This window comes from Lissotriton helveticus, chromosome 3_1, assembly GCF_964261635.1.
Source record: "Lissotriton helveticus chromosome 3_1, aLisHel1.1, whole genome shotgun sequence".
Lineage (NCBI taxonomy): Eukaryota > Metazoa > Chordata > Amphibia > Caudata > Salamandridae > Lissotriton > Lissotriton helveticus.
Window position 1 is genome coordinate 1,048,216,732 of NC_136061.1, and position 22,610 is coordinate 1,048,239,341.

Here is a 22,610-nt window from a genome sequence, read left to right on the forward strand (position 1 = left end):
GCAGCTGCCCGCTCTATCAAAGCATTAAATGCTGCAGAATCCTCTGTTGGTGATGTACGTGCCCCAAAACCCTGTGGATCTTGTACCACCTGATGTCCACCTTGGTCCCCAGTGTCGTCATATGAGTTCTGTTGAACATCAGGGTCATTGTCAACTGGGAAATTGTACTGGTCATCTTGGTCCTCATCCTCTCCTCCTGATTGGTTGGGGGAAGGTGATGGACTCCTTCTTGGTGTTGTGCGAATAGGTTCAACAAGGGCAGGAATGTCCTGTGCCGGCCTTTTCTTTTTTAGTGGAATGACATAGGATTCCAGTGGTTGGGAAGTGATTTTCCTCTTGTAGAGGGTCAATTTCCCCGTTTGGGCATCGATGTAATGCTCAGATTGGTCTTCTGAGGCTTGATGTCGATCCAAGCGGCTTTTTTGCGTTGAAGGTTCTGACGTGGCAGCGAGTTTCGGCACCGATCTGGGTGCAAACGCCTTCGGTGCCACCTTAGGTGGCAGAGTGTAGAGAAGCTTGGTCGAGGCCTTTGGAGGTGTGTCCACCGATGTTGGAGCCGACGGCGTGGGAGCCGTTGACGACAAAGTCTTCTCCCGAATACGTTTGAGGGAGTCGGTGACCTGCTTTGTGAAGGAAACAGAGGGTTTTGTAACCGACGACCGATGTTCGGTAGTGTCGGAGTCCCTCTGTGTCGACGAGTATTCCGTGGACGAATCTTCGGCTCTAACGGGTCGCGTCTCCGTTGTAGCCTTTGGCACCGACGCCGTTGCTGCAGATCCGGCATCTTTGTGCCGATGCGCAGTGCCTCCAGTCTTCGGGTCGTGGCTCTTAGTCGACTTTGACTCGACCGTGCGTTTACTTGTAGGCGCCGCAGTGGATTCCGAAGGCGCGTCAACAGTCTTGGAAGTCCGCGCCGGAGCAACCGTGCTCGACACTTGATGGACGGCCTTCTTAGAGGATGGTTCATTGGGCACCTTTTGCGGCGCTGTCGACTCGACAGCCTTCTTTGACTTCTGTGGGCCGGAGGGCGACGGAGTCGATGAAGGAGCAGGTGAAGGAGCAGGCTTCGATATTTTTTGTTGGACGTCGGCCATTTTAGGTGTTGTCGAATCCGATGGTTTCGGTTTCGTTTTTGGTTGGACGTCGGCCATCTTTGGTGCCGTCGAATCCGAAGGTTTCGGTTTTGGTTTCGATACGGGCAATGGCGGCTCCGCTTGAGTGTCCGTGGCCGGGCCAGAAGGCGGGGCCGGGGATAGCGGTGCAGGGTCGTGGGTAAGGCCGAGTGGCGATCCCGTGACCTGAGCCTGAGTCATGTAGCTTTCGGGGCATAGCTCTTCCTCTGAGCTATCTTCCGCGGCCCCATAAACTTCTTCGTCGTCCCCTACCTCCTCGACGTATTCAAGGTCTCGGGCCTGTCCGTCGACGTGTTCTTCGGGATCGGCCTGGACCTCCGTCGACGGTGGTGAAATCTGAAGATGATGGCTACTGCCTTCTTCTGCGGGGTCGTCGAATATGTTGTCGGGTGCCGGAGTCGCTCGCTGGGCCTCGAGGCGCGCCACGCGCCGATGCTTGAGCGTCTTCTTTGACCTGAACTTAGAGCAGGCCATGCAGTTATCCTCGTTGTGGTCCGGCGAGAGGCATTTATTACAGACCGGATGCACGTCGATATGTGGATATTTGGATCCACAGACGGGGCAGAACTTGAACGGGCTCCGCTCCATGTTCAGTACGTCGGGGTCTTGCCGCGACGAGAGGGCCTCGATGTCTGAAGAGTTCCTCGACTCCGCAGAAATCCGACTCAGAGAGCCGGACGATGCTCGAGACCGTACGCAAACAATACCGACGCATGTAACGAAGGCCTTTTGGCCTTAAGAACAAATATACTCGGTTCCGACACGGAGACGTCGAAACCACATCCGAACCCAATGGCGGAAAAAAACAATCTGGGGATGGAGTCGATGCCCATGCGCACTGTAGTCCAGGGGAGGAGCCACCTATCTCGTGATACTTCGAAGACTCTTCCAGGACAACAAGGTGCAATCATCCGGACCCAACACTAGGCGGCGATCTATGCAATAGATATGAATTTAGCAGCCCACATGCCTCGAACCTACTCTTATCGTAATGTGAGATGTTCTGGCCTGAAGGTGTGGTGTCTGCCTCTTACCCTGGATACGTGTTGTGTGATCAGGGGAAAAGTGGACAAGTCCGTTCTTAGAGGTAGAGGCTTCCTCACTGGGAGTACCTCTGGCTCAGCCTATGGAACTAATCAATGTTAAAGAGCCCTATGAGAAACCTCTGCCACCCTTTTGTTCATAGCCCTGTTGCTGGTAGGAATTTGGTGATTCTGGGAAAGTGGCTTTACACCCCACTTCTATCCAGCTATTTCCAAAAACAGCCCCTTCCAGAAGGAACCTGGAGGGCACCCACTGCTTTAGCAGTCTCCGTGAACGGCAAGTTAACAAGGTGCTGTTCATTTCTCTGGATGCTGTATCAGTTGAATCTAGGGCACACCTAGTAGTTGCATTGGAGATTGGTTTGCCTTCATCAGCGAGTTATCAACCCCTGTTACGTTGTTGTTCAGGGAGGTGTTGTAGGAGCCCCTCCATCTTCTCCCAGTGTGGCCTATTGTTACAGGTGAAGAGACCCACTGAATAATGCTAATGGGTAGTCCCAGCCACTGCTCCTCTCTTACATGTAGCATAAATACTCTTGCTCTCCTTGCCAGGAGGTGGAGCGTTGACCCTGGCCTGGGCTGCTGCCCTCTTTCTAGAAGTGGTGACAAGAGTCTGGGGGAGACTTGACCCCTGATGTAAAGAGGGTCAGAGGGAGGGCCTTGTACTTCTCTATACAAGGTGTGAAGACTTGACAAGATCCTTGAAAACCTCATAGGCAGATTTTATCATGCCCTTTCGCAAAGGAAGGTATTGAACAGAACGGTCTGTCTCTAAGAGCATTTCTTCATCCTCAGGGATGACGTAGTGCTCTACCTTATGGTAGGCAGCCACACATTAAATACCGCTGTGATATGCCGTGGTGTTATTGGGTGGGGAGGCACTGGCTGGTACGTATTCTAGATCTGGGTCGGTCTGAGGGTCCAGATCATAATCCTCCTACAGGGTCGACTGGGCAAAGGCCTCAGCCGGGAAATAAAGGTTAGAGCTACCTGTGTCAGAGTATGACTCCGGTGACCTGTCAGGAGAACTAATAGGAGATAAGGACAGAGGTGGTGGTGGTAGAGAAAGCGGAGGTAGAGGTAGAGTAAGACGTAGAGAAGCAGAAGCTTTGTTCTTAAGCCAATTGGAATTCTGTGGCCTGAGCTTCTTTGGCAGGGTCTTCTCTGAGCAGAGATCTTGCCGGTGTGTGGATGCATGACAATCCTCCACATTTCATCCAGCTCCAGCTTCTCGAGGATTGGGCTTTCCTCGTGTAATGGGTGGAGAGCTTCAGAACAGACTGTGGTTGTATCACGGACAGCGGAAGCTTCAGTGCAAGTGGCACTTTCGGCCTTGAGACGCTTTAGGAGTTTGCACAGCCAGGCATCCGCAGACCCTAGGCTGGACCAGAGTTGAGGCCCCTGGAAGTGTTTTCCTTGGTTTTGAAGCTTTGCTTGGGCTTTGACCAACTCTCTGAGACATTGGCACACCAACAGGGAGAGGCGGCTTTGGAACAGTGTTCGACTTTCACACCCCATATGGCCTTGTACAGCCGTTTCTGGGCTTTGAGAAGGGCTTGAGTATCAACAGTACTCACATGCGGTGTGGTCTTCAAACAAGGACCGGAGCTGACAGCGGTTGACAAATCGTCCTCTTGTGCCTCTTCTTCCAGAAGTTCTTCCTGCTTTGGCTCCGATACGTTGGAGTCAACGATCTCTGAACTGGGCTGGCATGCAGTGTGGTCTGTGACTCACCCAATTCCTCAAGAAGATCAGCCTCACTGAAGATGTCTAATGTTTCCAAAGACAATTTGAAGATTTTGCTGTGGGCCCTCCACCTACCCCGTTGCTAAAGCAGAGTTTACCTGCTGTGGAAAGCCAATCCAGAGTTGCAATGGCTCATCGTGGACTGGCGAGAGACCAAGATTGCAGACAGCGTGGAGATCAGACCAGGGGTATTTAGAATGGCACTGTGGGCACTTTCTGGAGGGAGTCTGTTCCATCATGTCGAGAGTGTGGTGATTCTCTAAAGGTAGACTGGAGCACGTGGTTGCCCAGCCGCTCTATGATGATGGGCTCGAAGAACGGAACAGGCATCGTATGTAGGAAGTAGATCATAGAGCCGTCCAGCCACAGGATGGAAGGCAACAAACTGAGTTGATTTTGGAAACCAACAAACTTGTTGAGACTGGGAGCAATGCTGTTTCAACCCGATAGTGAAGAAAAACAATCTAACAATGGAGTCAGTGCCCATGCACATCGAAAACCAGGTGAGAAGTCACCCAGACGTCCTGAAAAGAAAGACTTCTTCAAACAAAAACAACTTGCAAACGACCTAGAGCAACACTAGATGGCAAAAGTAGGCATAGAAAGTCTCAGGTTTCTACAATCGGCATAGGTTGAAAAAGGCATACACACAAGAAGCCAGGTGAGCTGATTGGAACAAGAGGTGAATATGACTGTCATGCCCTAGAACCACAAAAGATGTCTAAGAGACATCAGTTCTCATGAATGAGGCGAAAAGGACAAGAGATGGACATGGAACGTAAAGGTAATCATTAAACTTTTAACCTTTGTTAAGCAAGAGATATAGGGGTACCCTGAGCAGCAGCCAGGACACTGAATGAGTCTGGTGATAGACAGGTGCCCAATGACATTAGAACAAAAAAGGAACAAAGATAATACAAAAAAGGGTTCCATGCCTAAAGTCACGTGTTCCAAGTAACAGACTAAAATCAAAATTGTCAAACAGCAATTCCTTACTTGTCACCCTTTATCCATCGCTCTCCACTTGGAGCACGCATCCTTTGAGCTCGCTGCATTTCTTGCCTCCAATGTGGAGGAGTTTCACTTCGCCTGAAGCGGTCTCGTGACCTGGATCTGGAAGGTGTTCGATAGCGCTTGAGAAGTAAAAAGAAACAAGGTCACTGAAACCACCTACTTCTCCAGAAGCAACAATTATTCTGCAATAATGTCTGCTTAAATAATGCATTTCAGAGTGTAGAGAAACTACATTATAAAGATCACATATTTCTAGTGAAAATCTTTCTTTTCTGCATGGTCACTCTAGATTATTCATGTTTTTCTGAACAATATTTTTTCTGTACTTAAAACTATGTGCACTGTTCTTCCTGCTAAACAGCCTGTGCTCCCCCTCTAAACATGGTTAATGAGCTTATACCTGATTGACATATTTAACTTGCTAGTCCCTAGTATATAGTGTTTAAAATGCACCCAGGGCCTGTAAGTTAAATGCTACCTGTGGACTGTAGCAACTATTCTGCCATCCACAAAATGGGCCTGTAAAGCATGGCTTCAGGCCTACCATGTGTAGCCTGACTGCAGCAGCCTAAAAAGCTGCTTTAAAACCGGTCATAATAACCCATTTTTACAGACTGGAAACTCTGTTTTTAAACATTAATGTCACATCTAAGTACACCTCACTGACCACAAGGTGGAGAGTGGAACATGTGCAAAATATAAATTGGAATGTTCCTCCTCCTGTGAATAGCCCTCAAAATGATTTTCACTGGCAGGGAAGGTACTGAATCCCACAAAAAGTCAAAGTACAGATTTTAAAAGTTAATAGGTAGATTTTTTATAGGAAATTGCTAGAATGGTCATTCTATGGCTAATTTTCATTATTTATGAAATACCCAATTCATTGTTGAAGTGATATAGTTAATAAACATTCAGGAGATGCTCAAAATTTGCATTAGCTCTCCAGCAGCTGCCCAGCCAGTGCTTGGCCTTAATATGGTGGGAAAACTGCTCCCAGAGCAGGAACAATGGCCTTTGTGTGGGGAGGTGTTTTTCTTTTCCTTGCAAGAAGGCCAGTTAGGGTGGATCCAGGGACTTCATTAACTTGAAAAGAGACTGCCTTTCACAAGTAAATGTAAGGTGAGACCTGGAGAAGGCCACCCTGTATCCCAGCCCCCACCAGCCAGCTAGGCTGGCATCACAGCCAGGACGTTACCCCCAGAACTGGTTTGGAGTGGACACAAGGGAGAGGCTGCTCACTTTCCTGGCTACATCTCTGGGTGGAAACAAGAGTTCTGCACAAGGGAGAAAGAGTTTATCTAGCTTGGATTTTAGGAGTGAAGAGGCACTGTGGGATTGTTCGCACTAAGGTAATTAGGAACTGCCAAAAAAGTGGGTAGGGCAGGCAGCTACCAGGAACTTTTTCCTCATTGGCTAGTTAGTGTCCCCATCTACTCGCTAGCACCAATCATAAATGTAGCACCACAAGGAAGCCCCTTCAGAACACCTTCTAGGCCTGCGTAAGATCAGAATAGGACTGGACCTGCTGTGTGTAACCTGTGAGGAGCCCTGAAGGAGTTGACCTGTTCCTTCTTGTACCCAGGACAAGGAAGTGGACTCCTAGGGTCTGATAGCTCAATGCCTGTGTGGCTAGCAGGACACAACAAGCTGCAAATAACCATCTTCATTGAGTGACCTTTATAAATTCAACTGGGACTGGACATTGCAGGTGGCCTTCACTGGAGTGAGACCTGGCTCCCTATGCACCGTCCCTGTGGTTCTAAGATCCTTAGAATTGACCCAGAGGAGCTGGTCCAGAAAAGATGAGACTTAGAAAATGTTTGGAATTTTAAGATCTCCGAAGCAGTCAGGGAGACCTTGTGACGAAAGTGTCTGATTTTGATGCACATTCCTCAAATACAGCTTCAGGCTTGCCCTGCTGGAGAATTCTAATCTCCATAAACAAGACTACATCAGAAGGTAATAGCATTGATCTGCGCAAACCCACTCAGTGTATCAGACCTGTACCTCATAGTGTCGGCCTGAGATCACTCCTAGGTCCAATCTACCATTTCCATAGACGATCATTTGCGTTTAATATTTTTTAGCACTATTTTTATTTTAAACGTAAAAAATGCATATCTCAGTTTCACCTTATTGGTTGTTTGCTGTTTTTGTGTCATTTTGTTTATGACATTTTACTCCGTTTTGGGATTTTTATTGTTTGGCGTTTTGACTTTATTACTGTTATGGTTCTGCATAAATACTGCAGATATTGCCCTAAGTTAAGTCTGCCTGCTCTGTGCCATAGCCACCAGGTCGTTGAGCTCAGGTTAACTTATGATATATTAACCCATTTGTTACCCTGAAAGGTGTCCTTGTGTTAGGAACTTTGGGGTTCACCATGACAAGTTAGTGTTACCACTCCTTGGGGTGGGGGCCCACCTACCACAAATAACAATCCACTTTATCAATGTATTTTATGGACTTAGATGCTACTGATGGAGCAGAATTCATCTGCAGTCAGGCATTGTTTTATTTTTTGTGCTTCAGACAGACTGCATTTAAATTGCCACGCACATTTTGGTGCAAGTTAAAAACATGGCACATGAAAAACATGAAAGTGAGGCCTATTTAGTCTGAAATGCTTGTGCTGAACTAACATGTGTTTTTACAGTGTAGAGAAAAGTGGCCTTTTTAGCTTTGAAGATTAATAGAATGTGTTTTTCTCTTCCCAGCCCATCCCATATAATCTACATTCCCTATTTCTGTCTTAATAGACTTTGACTTGTTGCATATTTTGATAAATATTTTCAGTTAAATAACACCTCTTTTTATAATGTGTGTGAATTAACAAATGCACCAAACACTACACAGGGGACTAAATGCTTTTTGCATGAAAAGCTATCTAAAACACTAATGCATGTTGCTGTGTGCGCTGTATTAACTGTGTGTGTGCTTTTAAATTTTACACTAAATGCATGAAAATGCTATGTTGCACATTTATTTTGCACCTTGTCATAAATAATAAAGAAGCTGCTTGAAACTAATAACTTGGCTAGGTAAACATTTATAAGGGGTATTAGTATGGAGTTGGGAAACATAATGGGCTGATTTACATGAAATTAATATTATCTTTGTGTTTGTTTTATTTTTGGGGCCTACACAAACCATGGCTGCCTGTGAATCCATCAAGGCTATGGCTTGCAATTTAATGAGAAGGGAGCATGCGCAGACTGTGGCAGCTTTCCTCATGACAAGAAGTGAAGGACACTTTGAACTTTGTACATTCTTGTGATTGAGCCAATGTACCAGTGTTAGTTAAAAGTGTCCATCTGACTGCGCTGTGGAAGGAAGAGAATTAGAATGAAACATTTTTCTTAGTAAATGTTGCAAATGTTTATAAATGTAGTTATTCATGTATGCTTCTTTTGTTAAAACTGGTAAAGTCAGGATTTTAGAATGAGTCAGGGTATTGAGAACTCATGCCATCATGACTGACCAATCACGTACAGGTTTTCCTGAAAGATGCTACATCTTTGTGTAGTCTGCCAATAATTAGGGTATAAAATAATGTCCTCTCTGGATGGGGGCTGGCTTTTTCTCAGCTCAGCTGGCTTCTATGGGTTAGGTACGAGAAACGTCCCGGGAGATTGCTGAAGGGGAGGTGCGTCCAAGGAGATTCAGGGGGAGGTTTCTTGCTTCCACGTCATATCTTGGCACTGGAGGCCACATTCCTTTGAGGTCTGGTGAAGGGCGGGCTGCCTCCCTCCTTTTTGCTCTTTAGACACAGAGATGCACATGAGCAGCAACAGATAGAAAGGCTCTTTAGATTTAGATGCTAAACTTTAAGTTTATGCTTGACTAATTAATTAGGTCTAAAAAGATTTATTTGTTTTATGCATTTATTTCTCTTAATGGGAGATTTTTGCCAACTATTTAATTATTGATTAGCTTTGCAAGACTATTTTTCTTAGAAACTCTTTAAGAATTTTGACTGATATTTTGCGCCACATTTTCATAACTACATGTAATGCTTCTATGCAGACTGTAATGTGTTCTGTATTAATGCTATTTTTCCTGTTTGCCAAACTTCTTTAGATATTCGTCTAGTGAATAACGAGCCTACCCATGATAAGGGCCATCTATTGGATCCGATCCTCACCAACATAGCAACAATGACCACTAACCTACCGGTGACCTTACCATGGACGGACCACTTTCTGGTCCCCTTTTTCTGGGAAATCCCCACACCCACTTACTCAATCCCTAAAAACCAAGTTACCGACCGACAATGGCGCAAACTATCACCTGAGATATGGGCTGACTCTCTTGCAGAGTCCATCCCTGTGCTCTCCTCTGACCCCGATACAGCTGACAAACAATTCAGCGATTGGATCACTTCCTCCCTGGATATGCTGCTTCCGAAAACTACCACCCTCAAACAACCTAAAAGAATACCCCCCGCTTTGTGGTACACCCCAGAGCTCAAAGTTCTGCGTCAAGAGTGTAAAAAAACCGAACGCTCCTGGAGGCGCGACAAAACAACAACCAACAAGAACATCTACTCTATTTCTCTTCTGACCTACAAAACTGCTATTCATAAAACCAAAAGCATGTTTTTTCAGGAGAGAATAGAGAAAGCAGGAAGCTCCAGTAAGGAAGCGTACGCCATCCTTAAAGAGCTGTCAAAACCCCAAGGACAAGGACTAGGACCTACTTCCGATCCTAAAGTCGACCTGGAGAAATGCCAGCAACTGGCCAACTTCTTCCACGACAAAATCCGACGAATTCTGGAATCTATCCCCCCCTCCAGTCCTGAGGAAGAAATCGCTCTCCCACACACCTCCACCTGTCTGTCCACGTGGGGCCAGGTCACGGTAGACGAGGTGAGAAATACGTTCAACTCCATGAAGAGCGGTTCCCCTAGTGACCCTGCTCCTCTCCGCATCCTTAAAGAGGTAGCCCCTACTTACCCATCTAATTAATACCTCACTCCAACAAGGAGTTGTACCCTCAAGCTGGAAGAAGGCGGTGGTAAAAGCCCTACTGAAGAAACCTACGCTCGACCCCGAGAACCTGGCTAATTACAGGCCCATCTCCCTACTGCCTGGAGTGAGCAAGGTCGCAGAAAAATTGGTCAACAGGAAACTCTCGCAGTTCCTAGAGGCCAATAACAAATTAAAAAGCTCCCAGACGGGCTTCCGACCTGGACAGGGCACGGACATCGCCCTCCTGGCTGCGGTAGAGGAGGCCAGAGCGCTACTGGATGGGGGAGGATCAGTGGCAGTGATCCTCCTCGACCTTAGCGCAGCGTTCGATACCGTAGACCACCAACTCCTCATCGAAAGATTGGCTAGAGTTGGAGTGGAAGGTACAGCCCTATCCTGGCTTTCTTCTTTCCTGGCCCAACGGTCTTACCAGATTTGGGAAAAGAACGCCCGCTCCTCCGAAATGCCCCTCCAATGTGGTGTTCCTCAGGGCTCTTCCCTGAGCCCTACTTTATTTAATATCTATATGTCCACATTGGAGGAGGTTATCACCCCTTTCGGAGTGAGCGTCGTCAGCTACGCCGACGACACACAACTAGTGGTGTCTCTGTCCCATCCCAAGCAACAGAAAGCTGATCTCTTCAACTGCCTTACGCAGGTCCATCGTTGGATGAACAGATCAGCCCTAAAGCTTAATGGGACAAAAACTGAGGTCCTTATACTGGGCCCGAAAGGAACCTCACTTCCCCTGGACAGCTGGCCAGCTTGCTTGGGTCCGCCCCCTGACCCAAAAACAGAGGTGAAAAGTCTGGGTGTGTGGATCGATTCCGATCTCTCTTTCACTTCACAAGCTAAGAAGGTGGCGGGGACCTGCTTTGGTCTCTTAAAATCTCTGAGGAAAGTCCTGCCCCTTCTCCCCCCTAAATCCCAAAAACTATTAGTCCAAGGTCTCATAATATCGAGGCTGGACTATAGTAATGTGATTTACCTGGGTGCTCCCGAAGCGACCCTTACTAAACTGCAGATAATTCAGAACACGGCCGCCCGGATCATCACTAACACCTCGGCCAGATCATCTGCTAAACCCGCTCTCAAACTCCTCCACTGGCTCCCCATAAGGGAGAGAGTCAAATTTAAGGCCCTATGTCTCGTCCACAAAACGCTGCACAACCAAGGCCCTCCTGTCCTCAGTAATTCTGTCACCCCCTACAGAAATTCTAGATCCCTCCGTTCCAATGCAGAAAACCTTATCAACACCCCAAGATTCAGGAAAACCCGAACAGGAGGAAGACGTTTCTCGGTACAAGCCTCCCGCCTTTGGAATTCTCTTCCTCGTAACCTACGACTGGAACCTCAATACCTGCGCTTCAGGAAGCTGTTAAAAACCCATCTCTTTCCCTAACCTGTGCACCCCCCCCCCCCTGTCTCTGATCTTTCATCCTCCCTTTTCTCCTATCTCAGTTTCTTGCCCCGCTGACTGGTGAATTCAGGGTTCCTCAGCGCTGGGATACCTCCGGGTGACTATCGCGCTTTATAAAAATAAATAATAATAATAATAATAATGTAACCTGATTGATATTTTACTAATTAATAAAGGGTCAGAGAAAAATTAACTTTTGACTAGAAAATAAAACCCTTTAAAATACTCAACAACTCTCTTTATTGGCTTGAATAATAAATTGCATTTTTGACTGTTCAGGTTTATTTAAGTCTCCTGAAGGTAATACATGGTGTGAAGGGCCCAACAACTTTTGAGCGGTAAATTAGAGGTAGCATGAGGGTTTTACATTGAGAAATTACCAGAAGAAATTACCGGCCGATCAGTTATTGGTAAGCAGAGGATGGTCATTATTGATTAGTTTGGTGATTAATGATTATTGAATTCACCATCAACTACTCAACTAATGGTTCATTGACCTTAGGAGGAAAGTAAAATAATTGCCCAAGTCAGACAAATGACCAAGTCCTGATTCCTGACTCCAATGCTCAGAACCTGAAGACTGGCAAAGCGGTACTGGAAGGTGATGCAAGAAGTGGTGTGAGTATCAATAGGGCTGTGAAATATTGTTAATGTGCTAGGATGTATTTTTGAAGTGTTGAAAATATTAAGTTTTTTTTACTGTTGGTGAAATTTTGCTCATTTTGAATTGATGGTGTTATTGATTATATTGGTAATTTCATAGGACATACTTTTTTTGGTTATTGATTACATGTTTTAACTCTTCATGTTAAGTTAGTGCCTTGTTCTATGTTGTCTGGAACACGCAGGTATGCACAGCTGTGGAATCCCGGGAACGAATAGCGGGTGGTAAATGGAAGCCACACTGCACTGACACTGAGGTTACTCGTCTGTTGGAATAACACTGAGAAGCTAGGTAGGGTTGGCAGTGTTAAATTAGAGACTATTTTCTGTGTGAATGATTGATAGCAAAGAGTTCGCTGGTGAAACTTTGGTCTGATATCACCTAGAAAGGGTCACACCAAAGGAGTAGCAGGTTCTTCTGAGCTTGATTGACAGCAAAAGGGTTCGCTGGTGAAACTTTGGACTACGATATATCCTGAAGGATAAGTCCAAAGGAGTAGCAGGTTCTTCTGAGCTTGAGTGAAAGGTAAGCGGAAGGGATTTACCTGTAGTGTTTGAAGAGTAAACTGAAGGTCTTACTTTGTGTAGGGTTAGCGGAATGTGTTACTCGCAGTGAATATAAATCTATCCTTTATTTAGCACAATAGACAGAGTAGCGAATGTATTTATGTTGTTACTAACAGAGTTATTGATTAAGAGAAATATTGCAGTAAGATTTTGTGGAGGGTCAGTGGTAGGAGTAAAACTGACTAAAATTGAGACTGACAGCTTTGGAAAAAAGAAATTGCATTGAACTATTGCAAAAATGAAAATGTTTGAAGGTTTAAAGAAGCTGTTAGGAGGTAAAGTGAAAAATTTGTTTTTTATTGGTGATGCTCCTGAAGGAACACCTGTGCATTTTATGTCTACCAATTTGGGACAAAACACATGTATGTGGGTTCGCCAATGGTGCAAGATTACTGAAAAAGAAGGTGCTTTGAGGTTTCCAAAAGATGGTACTTTTGAATTGCAAATTATTGACAAATTAAGGGAAGTGTTATGTGAAATAAAGACACAATCTAAAGCTGTACAATTTGAGGCCTTAAGCCTGTGGGAAAAGACAGCAAGACAGAAAGCAAGTGAGGATAAAAAGGTAAAGCACCAGATGCAGGAGAAGGGAATTAGTGATGATAAAGAGATTCAAATAAATAATGATTCAGGGGTTGAAATAATGGATGCATTGTTAACCGAGTGTCCACCACTTAATGTGGTTCCCATGAAAAATTCTGAAAATAGTGTACCAGTAAATACTACAGGGGCTACTGCTTCTGTTGAACAGAGAGAAATACAGATTGAGAGAACTGTGCGGACATTTTATATTGACCCATTACCTGTTGATTCAGCACTGACAGTGATACCTCCAGGTGTTACTGCTTTAAATGTGCCTGATTCAGTCAAAGAATTGCAAACTGCAGATGCACAGATAATGCCTAGAAAAATTATGACTGTCCCAATTAATATGGTCCCTACTGAAAAGTTTCAAAGAGCTGCAGAATCAGTGATTTTGCCAGGGTTTATTTCAGAAACTCAGAATACAGAGATTACTGAACAGAAATTACCCCAAGCACTAAAAGGTGAGGGAAAAATGGTATTTACAACATCTGCAGACCAGGATAAAATGAATGTAATTGAAAATGGGATTTTTCAAACCTGCTTTGAGGAAGCAGCAGTGATTAAAAATACAGAGGACATGGGAGAACATATTAACACAGGCCTTGAAAAAGAAAAACAGCTTAGTGTTTTAAATGGAGCATTTCAACATGAAGAAATTAACAGTCCTTGCTGTTTAAATCATGAAAATGTGAACCAGTGTCAGGAAAAAGAATTAATTTCCCTGAGTAAGGAAACAGCTGTATGTGCATTAACTACACATAATGGACTGACCGATTTGGCTCAAAAATATGAAAATGATGTTTCAGGAAGTTTTCCATTTCAGAAAGGTTTTAGGGTACACATGGATGATGAAGCAAATGACAAAATGTGTTCTTCAGGAATACAATTGCACATTGCAGCAATAAAATATATTTTCAAATGCAATGGGTTTGACCAATTAGGAGACAAGTGGCCAAGAAAACATGAGAAGAAAAAGAAACCACCAGACCTAGCAAGGAAACTGGATAAGGAAAAGAAGCCACCAGATTTAGTTGAGAAAAATAATAAACAGAATGAGGGAGAAGCTTTTGCTTACTCATTGAGAGAAAAGGTGGGAGAAGTGCATGTTCATATGCCACTGAATAAAAGTGAACTTGCAGCATTTCTGAGCACAATCCCACAATTGACAGACAAATTTATGCTGTGGTACCCACAAGTTGATGGATTTGATGAATTTTTAAAAGAGTTGTGCATTAATTTGGAAATGTTCTTTTACATTGCCATGCAGACTAAATTATGGTTTGAATCTAAAGTTGTTGTTCAAGGGCCAGGTGAGGAGACAGTGAAAAGGGTTTGCATGAATGCACCATTATTTTCTGTTGTTATGGAGGAAAATATAGCAGTGATTTATTTCCTAAAGGGCAGCATGCTAGCAAAGGATGTTGATTGGGTACAGATTAAAAGAACACAGGATGGAAGTAAAGGTGTTTTGGTTTGTGCAAATTCAGGTATGGATGTTGTACTGCTGGAAAATGTGTCCTTTTGCCATCTTTATAACAGATTTGAGCATTGGAAGAAGAAAAATACATTTAAACATGATTCACAAAAACATGGAGAAATGCAGGTGCAAAATATGCCAGCTAAGCAAATGCAAATGTCAGTTCAGAAACAGGTACCTATGGCAGGAATTTTTCAAGCACAGATGGTCCCACAAAATATGGAAATGGTAAAGTTAATTTAAATAAGGTGTCCAGAGCAAATGTGAATTATTTCCAGAGACAAAATGAGAACCCAGTCAAACAGGTTACTATGTTTGCAAATGAGAGTTTAACCCTCCCAATTCTGAATTTGCCAAGTCCATTGTGAAGGCAGTGGAAAGTCCAGATTTAATTGCAGGAGTTTTAAACAAAGAAATTACAAACCCAGTTTTAGAAGAATTTGCACCAAAATTAGGCCCATTTGAGGAAAATTGCAAAACTGTTGTCTGTGACTCAGGCCTACCAGGAAAACAATTATTTTGCAAATTAAGCAGCACAGATTACTGTACATCAGATAATGTTCATTTTCAGATTCCTGATGAGGATGTACATTTTAAAATGGCCCATCAAGAGACAGCTGTAGCATTATTTTCAGAAAAGAGTTGAAAAATTACCTTCTGTTTTTGAAAAAATAATAAACACAGAAATAAGAGAGTTCACAGAGAAGGATACCAGATTAATAAAATGTGCAGAACATGTCTTATTAAAATTAGAACCAAATGACATGTATTCAGGAACAGAATCAGTTGCAGGAATTTTACCAGTAAAAGGATTTTTGATGGAATTGATTGGAAGTTTGTGTAACTTTCTGATCATAGCTTCACAGAAAATAAATGAAAAGAACAGAATAGTGCAGCAGATTAAAAGCATATTTTTTTCCATGTTGTCCTGTGGTACCGAATCCAGCCAATATATTTTTTCACATTCCATGTGGTGAAGAATGGCTCATTTTTATTGATTGTTGCCAAGTTCATGTCACAGTGCCATTGGATGAGAATAGTCAGGAGTACTGTCAAAAAGAAGATGAATACCTGGGACACAAAAGTGGAAAGGGAGGTAGAAAGGTGTCACTAGAGAAGGTGGAAATAATTTCCAAGATGAATACACCTAAAATTCAGAAAGAAGTCAGGACATTTTTGGGAATGGTTAGCTGCTGTAGAGAGTGGTTACTAAACCTTTCCCTAGTGGCTAAGCCTTTACTGAGGCTGACACACTCAGGTGTGTCTGATCCGCTTCCACTGGACAACAACTGCACAAAAGAATTCCTAGAGTTGAAAGAGAAAAAATGTCACGCCCCAGCACTAGGAATGAAAGTTTATTTGAAAGAAAATACACTAATTTGCAGTGAGAGGGAGGGCTGCGCTCTCTCATTGCCTATTGAAAAAGATGACTGTGTTCAAAGGTCTGTGATGTATTGCCCAATGACCTTTGACCCTAGCTTCACAGAAATGTCAGCAAATTAATTGGATTATGGTGAAACTGAATATGAGTGTCTAAATAGCATGAAAATATGCATAAAGCCAAATTCAGACTTTAAGGATGAATGTCTGAGTCCGCCCAACAATTTCCATTTTGTAGATGGCCCATGTTTGAAAGGTGACACATTAAAAGCAGCACATGCTGTGCTCCTTATACATTATGTTGTCAAAGCTTCATGGCTTTTAGTAATTACCCCAGCCCAAAATTCGAAATTGATTGCCCTTACCACAACATGCAGTATATCTGCTCAAATGAGAGTCACTGTTGTCATGGGAGAGAGAAATGCTAATTCAGTTGCACAAATTTGTGTTCTGTTAGCATATACATTCAATGGAATCTTCACAGTTGAATTAAAAGAGGCTCAAGAAAATGTTTTTGAAGCAGCACAACAGGGTTGTATCAGAACTGTTTTTGAGAAAAGTGACTACTGCATAGTGGCAAATGTGTTATTGCAAAGACTGATGCCCAGGTATAGATTGCCAGTTTCTCTGAAATCAGATCATAATGTGGGCTTAAAGATAATGAGTGCAGAACAACAGATTGGACAAGGAATGGATTGTAGCTATCTGCCTGAAGTGTCAAGCATAAAAAAGCAACACAATGGCAGCACTGAGTTACCTTTTGTAAAAGACTGTTTTTCAGCATCACCAAAGTGGCTTGAAAATGCATATGCAAATGCACTTGTGGAAAACACTGATGAGAACACTAGCCATTGCTGTGTAGGTCTGGTTGATGTACAGTTTGCAGTTTCTCACCAGATTGCAGCTGCTACACAAGATCTGCATAATGGATGGTGCAACGGCTTTGATGAAACATCTGAATCTGATCAAAGTGAAAATAAGAGTGAAAGGCCTTGGTTGAAAAAGTGCAAAAGGATTGATGGTGCTCTGTCAGAGTTTCTCAGCACCTAAGTAGTCTAATTTGCATGGAAAAAGTACAGAATGCCACACTGTATGAGCCATTCTGATGGCAAGCTGAAGATAAAGAGCAAAGAAATGCTGAAACTGTCCTGTTGAATTCTCCTTTTTTATTATTTTAGTTACTTGTTTTAAAGAAGACTAACTGTTCCAAGAAGCTACTTACAGATCTCTGCACTAAAACATTTGAGCTTGGCTATATATGATCTGATTACAGACCAAACTTGTGTTTGCCTTAGAAATAGAAGTAACATTGTTATATGCTCAGCTTTTGCAATAAAAAAAATAAATAAATAAATATTGTCACTTGTGAAAGGAAATATGTGTGATGAATTATAAATCATTATATTATGATTTGAATCATCAGAAGGGTGGATTGATGGAGCAGATTTCATCTGCAGTCAGGCATTGTTTTATTTTTTGTGCTTCAGACAGACTGCATTTAAATTGCCACGCACATTTTGGTGCAAGTTAAAAACATGGCACATGAAAAACATGAAAGTGAGGCCTATTTAGTCTGAAATGCTTGTGCTGAACTAACATGTGTTTTTTACAGTGTAGAGAAAAGTGGCCTTTTTAGCTTTGAAGATTAATAGAATGTGTTTTTCTCTTCCCAGCCCATCCCATATAATCTACATTCACTATTTCTGTCTTAATAGACTTTGACTTGTTGCATATTTTGATAAATATTTTCAGTTAAATAACACCTCTTTTTATAATGTGTGTGAATTAACAAATGCACCAAACACTACACAGGGGACTAAACGCTTTTTGCATGAAAAGCTATCTAAAACACTAATGCATGTTGCTGTGTGCGCTGTATTAACTGTGTGTGTGCTTTTAAATTTTACACTAAATGCATGAAAATGCTATGTTGCACATTTATTTTGCACCTTGTCATAAATAATAAAAAAGCTGCTTGAAACTAATAACTTGGCTAGGTAAACATTTATAAGGGGTATTAGTATGGAGTTGGGAAACATAATGGGCTGATTTACATGAAATTAATATTATCTTTGTGTTTGTTTTATTTTTGGGGCCTACACAAAACATGGCTGCCTGTGAATCCATCAAGGCTATGGCTTGCAATTTAATGAGAAGGGAGCATGTGCAGACTGTGGCAGCTTTCCTCATGACAAGAAGTGAAGGACACTTTGAACTTTGTACATTCTTGTGATTGTGCCAATGTACCAGTGTTAGTTAAAAGTGTCCATCTGACTGCGCTGTGGAAGGAAGAGAATTAGAATGAAACATTTTTCTTAGTAAATGTTGCAAATGTTTATAAATGTAGTTATTCATGTATGCTTCTTTTGTCAAAACTGGTAAAGTCAGGATTTTAGAATGAGTCAGGGTATTGAGAACTCATGCCATCATCACTGACCAATCACGTACAGGTTTTCCTGAAAGATGCTACATCTTTGTGTAGTCTGCCAATAATTAGGGTATAAAATAATGTCCTCTCTGGATGGGGGCTGGCTTTTTCTCAGCTCAGCTGGCTTCTATGGGTTAGGTTATTATTATTATTATTATGAAACTTATAATGCGCTCGGCTTACCCAGGGGCATCCCGGCGCAACAGACCACCAAAAAAAGGAGAAGACTCAGCTAACACTACCGAGGAAACAGATGGGTCTTAAGCAACTTCCTAAATGATAGGATCTGGGGTTCTGAGCGGATCTTAAGGGGCAGAGAGTTCCAAAGAGAGGCTACCTGAACAGAAAAACGCCTGCCCCCCGACCGGGCTCTTCTTACTCTCGCTGACTGCAGAAGATGTTTTTGCTCAGAGCGCAACAGACGAGAGGGTTTGTAGGGACGGGCCATATTTGCAAGAATGGAAGGGCCTTTACCGTGTAAAATTTTATGAGCTGTACAAAGCGCTTTAAATTTCACCCGCTCCTTCACGGGGAGCCAGTGGAGCGCTTTAAGGGCCGGAGCAGCAGACTGCCTTCTAGGGACATCCATAAGGACTCTCGCAGCTGCATTTTGCACCTGTTGGAGGATTTTGAAGGTAGCTTCCGGAGCACCGAGAAACAACGCATTCCCATAATCGAGCCTGGATAGAATTAGGCCACGAATCAACAACTTCCTTGATGGAGCGGGAAGCAGAGGTAACACCTTACGGGCTGATCTCAACAAGCCAAAACAGACCCCTGCGGTCTTCTTGGCGTGAGTCCGAAAGGACAGATCGTCATCCAACCATATTCCCAAGGATTTGATCTCCTTCTTGGGGGATGGTGGGTCGCCAAGAGACCGGGGCCAGCAACTCGCAATGATGGAAGGATTGGAGTTGCCCAGGAGCATCAGCTCGGTCTTACCTCCGTTGAGCTTTAAATCAGAGATGGACATCCACCGATAAACATTGGCGAGGCAGTCATGTAATACCTCAGGGTGTGCCGCCAATTGCGTGAGGCCCACCACCAGCTGAGTATCATCAGCATAGCTGATGATCTTCACCCCCGAAGGGGCGACCACTCTTTCAAGTGGAGTCATATAAATATTAAATAAAGTAGGGCTCAGCGATGAGCCCTGCGGGACTCCACATTGAAGAGGGATTGGGGCAGATTGCTCTGACCCTTCCCAGACCTGGTAGAAACGATCCGCAAGAAAGGAACCCAGCCATTTCAAAGCTGTCCCCAAGACACCTGCCTCTGACAGCCGTTGGAGGAGCACCTGATGGTTCACGGTGTCAAAAGCAGCACTCAAGTCCAGGAGGATCACTGCCACTGACCCCCCTGTGTCGAGAGTGTTTCTTGCCTCCTCCACTACTGCCAACAAGGCAGTGTCTGTTCCATGGCCGGGGCGGAAACCAGTCTGGGAGTCTCCTAGCAGGTGGTTAGCTTCAAGATGGTGCGAGAGCTGACGATTGACGAGCTTCTCAGCAATTTTTGAAAAACCAGGAAGGAGAGAAATTGGCCTAAAGTTGGTCAAATCAGATGGATCCAATCCTGGTTTTTTCAGTAGGGCTTTCACCACAGCCTTTTTCCATCTCTGTGGCACTATGCCCTGAGCAAGTGAGAGGTTTATGAGATCAGTCAAAGGAGTTGACAGGATGTTAACCACGGGCTTAAGGTGTTTCATCGGGACTGGATCACTCGGAGAGCCACTCTTCATCTCCAGCAGGACCTTTGTAACCTACTCTTCCGAGAAGGGGCCAAAGGATGTAAACTCAGTCGGGCAGTTTGCAGAACCAATGACTGATTCCTGAATGAGAGGGATAGAGGGTAAGGAGGATAATATTTTCTCTATTTTAGAGTAAAAGAATTTAGCCAGATCCTCACATTGTTCTTTAGGGTCATCGTGTAGCACTGGGGGGGGTCGGTGCTTTCAGAAGTTCTTTAAAGATTTTAAACGACTCGCCGGAGGAGTTACTTGCCCTCGCAATCCTCTCGCTAAAGAAAGCCCTTTTAGCGTCCTTCAATGCCCTTTTATATTTCCTCAGCTCCTTCTTATAAAAGGCCCGACTTTCCTCCGTCTGCTCTCTCCTCCAAGCACGTTCAAACCTTTTACAGGAAGTTCTGATACACCTGAGTTCAAGGGTGTACCAGGGAGCAGAACCAATTCTTCTCTCCCTGACAAGCCTCCTTTTATTCGGGATCAGCAAATCCAAAGAGTTAGTTAGCCAATTGACTACAAGCTGATCGGCGATGCTGGGGTCATCTACAGGATGGGGACAAGTTCTGGCTAGCTCTTCCGCCCACCTGTCTACCGGAAGCTTCGACCAGAGACGGTCCACAGTATGTTGCCTAAGTGGAGGATCTCTCCGGTTCCCAGGCAACCAGCTAAACGGAATGAAATGGTGATCAGTCCAAGGGAGAGCCACCGTCTGGAGGGCCTGCAAGTTCGCCGAATTTGCGAAGACCGCATCCAGCTGATGACCTCTATTATGAGTCACTCCCATATTGACAAGATGTAGGTCAAGTGCACCAAGCGAACTTAAAAGATCCCTTGACACCACATCATTGGGGTTGTCAAAATGAAAATTGAAGTCCCCAAGAGTGAGAAAGTTGGACGAAGCCGCAGCAAGTGGAATAACAGTTTCCATAAAGGAATCCACGAAGTTCCCTAGCGTAGCGGGAGGCCGGTACACCAAAATGCCAGAGATAGAGACAGTCGAAGAGATGCCAAGAGTGAAATGACAGCTCTCAGCATTATTAATGCCGCAATCTGCGGCTTTGCATACCAATGTGTCTCTGTAGATAATGGCCACTCCGCCCCCTCTTCCATCCGGCCTATCAAGGCGAAACATGAGGTATCCCGGGGGAAGAGCATTAACAATGTCGGGGTCGGAACTAGTGGTCAGCCACGTCTCCGTAAGGAATAAAACATCCAAACTATAATCCAAAAGGAGGCAATGGATTTCCGTGGAGTGACAGGGAAGTGATCTGCAATTAAGCAGAGCCATCGTAAAAGAGTCGGGATCCTTAACCGTGTTATGTGGGCGACAGCCGGAACAGGGTTTGAATACAGCACCCTCCGCCCAATAATAGTAGCAACTGGGATGTCTTGGCACGCGTAATGCGAGAAGTGAGTCCCGTGAGTACCTGTAAGAAGCGATCCGTGTGTTCGGAGAGTTGAGCAGAGTGGTATGCCCAAGGCCCGTCTGGGCCCGGACGGGCACAGACGGGCTTGACTCTGGCGAAACTCCGGCGACAATCTGGCGATGACGCTGCGTGATGACGCTGCGCGTCAGCATGGCTGCCTTTATGTTCGCCGAGCGCGTGCACACTGGAGCGCTAACCGCGCCGCCTACAATGTCCCCCCTCCCAATATGGCCACCAGTCAAGACAGTGGACAGGGACCCGCTAAAACGCGGTGAGTATTTCAGAATTATGGTGGGAGTGAGGTGACAGCAGTGTGGGTCTGCGAGTGGCCCAATTTAAAAACGAGGGAAAACGACAAAGTAAAAATCAAAGTAAATGAAAAAACGGGATTTTTAAAACGCAATAAATGCTTCAGTCAGCAGCAAGAGCGAAGCTCTCCTAGCGCTTGCAGTCTAAGTTGTTAAGGGCGCTCACCTGACACTTGCCTGCCTTTATGCTCGCCGAGCGCGTGCACACTGGAGCGCTAACCGCGCCGCCTACAATGTCCCCCCTCCCAATATGGCCACCAGTCAAGACAGTGGACAGGGACCCGCTAAAACGCGGTGAGTATTTCAGAATTATGGTGGGAGTGAGGTGACAGCAGTGTGGGTCTGCGAGTGGCCCAATTTAAAAACGAGGGAAAACGACAAAGTAAAAATCAAAGTAAATGAAAAAACGGGATTTTTAAAACGCAATAAATGCTTCAGTCAGCAGCAAGAGCGAAGCTCTCCTAGCGCTTGCAGTCTAAGTTGTTAAGGGCGCTCACCTGACACTTGCCTGCCTTTATGCTCGCCGAGCGCGTGCACACTGGAGCGCTAACCGCGCCGCCTACAATGTCCCCCCTCCCAATATGGCCACCAGTCAAGACAGTGGACAGGGACCCGCTAAAACGCGGTGAGTATTTCAGAATTATGGTGGGAGTGAGGTGACAGCAGTGTGGGTCTGCGAGTGGCCCAATTTAAAAACGAGGGAAAACG

At 44.5% G+C, this 22,610-nt stretch overlaps 1 protein-coding gene across 1 annotated transcript in view; it reads right to left on the reverse strand.

Annotated features, from left to right (window-relative positions):
• Positions 1-22,610, reverse strand: part of PPIG (peptidylprolyl isomerase G) — a 340,378-nt gene that overhangs the window by 39,745 nt on the left and 278,023 nt on the right. Inside the window, exon 12 of the mRNA XM_078681607.1 lies at positions 4,919-5,055. Coding sequence (XP_078537733.1) covers positions 4,919-5,055 — 137 coding nt within the window. The remainder of the gene's footprint in view (positions 1-4,918; positions 5,056-22,610) is intronic.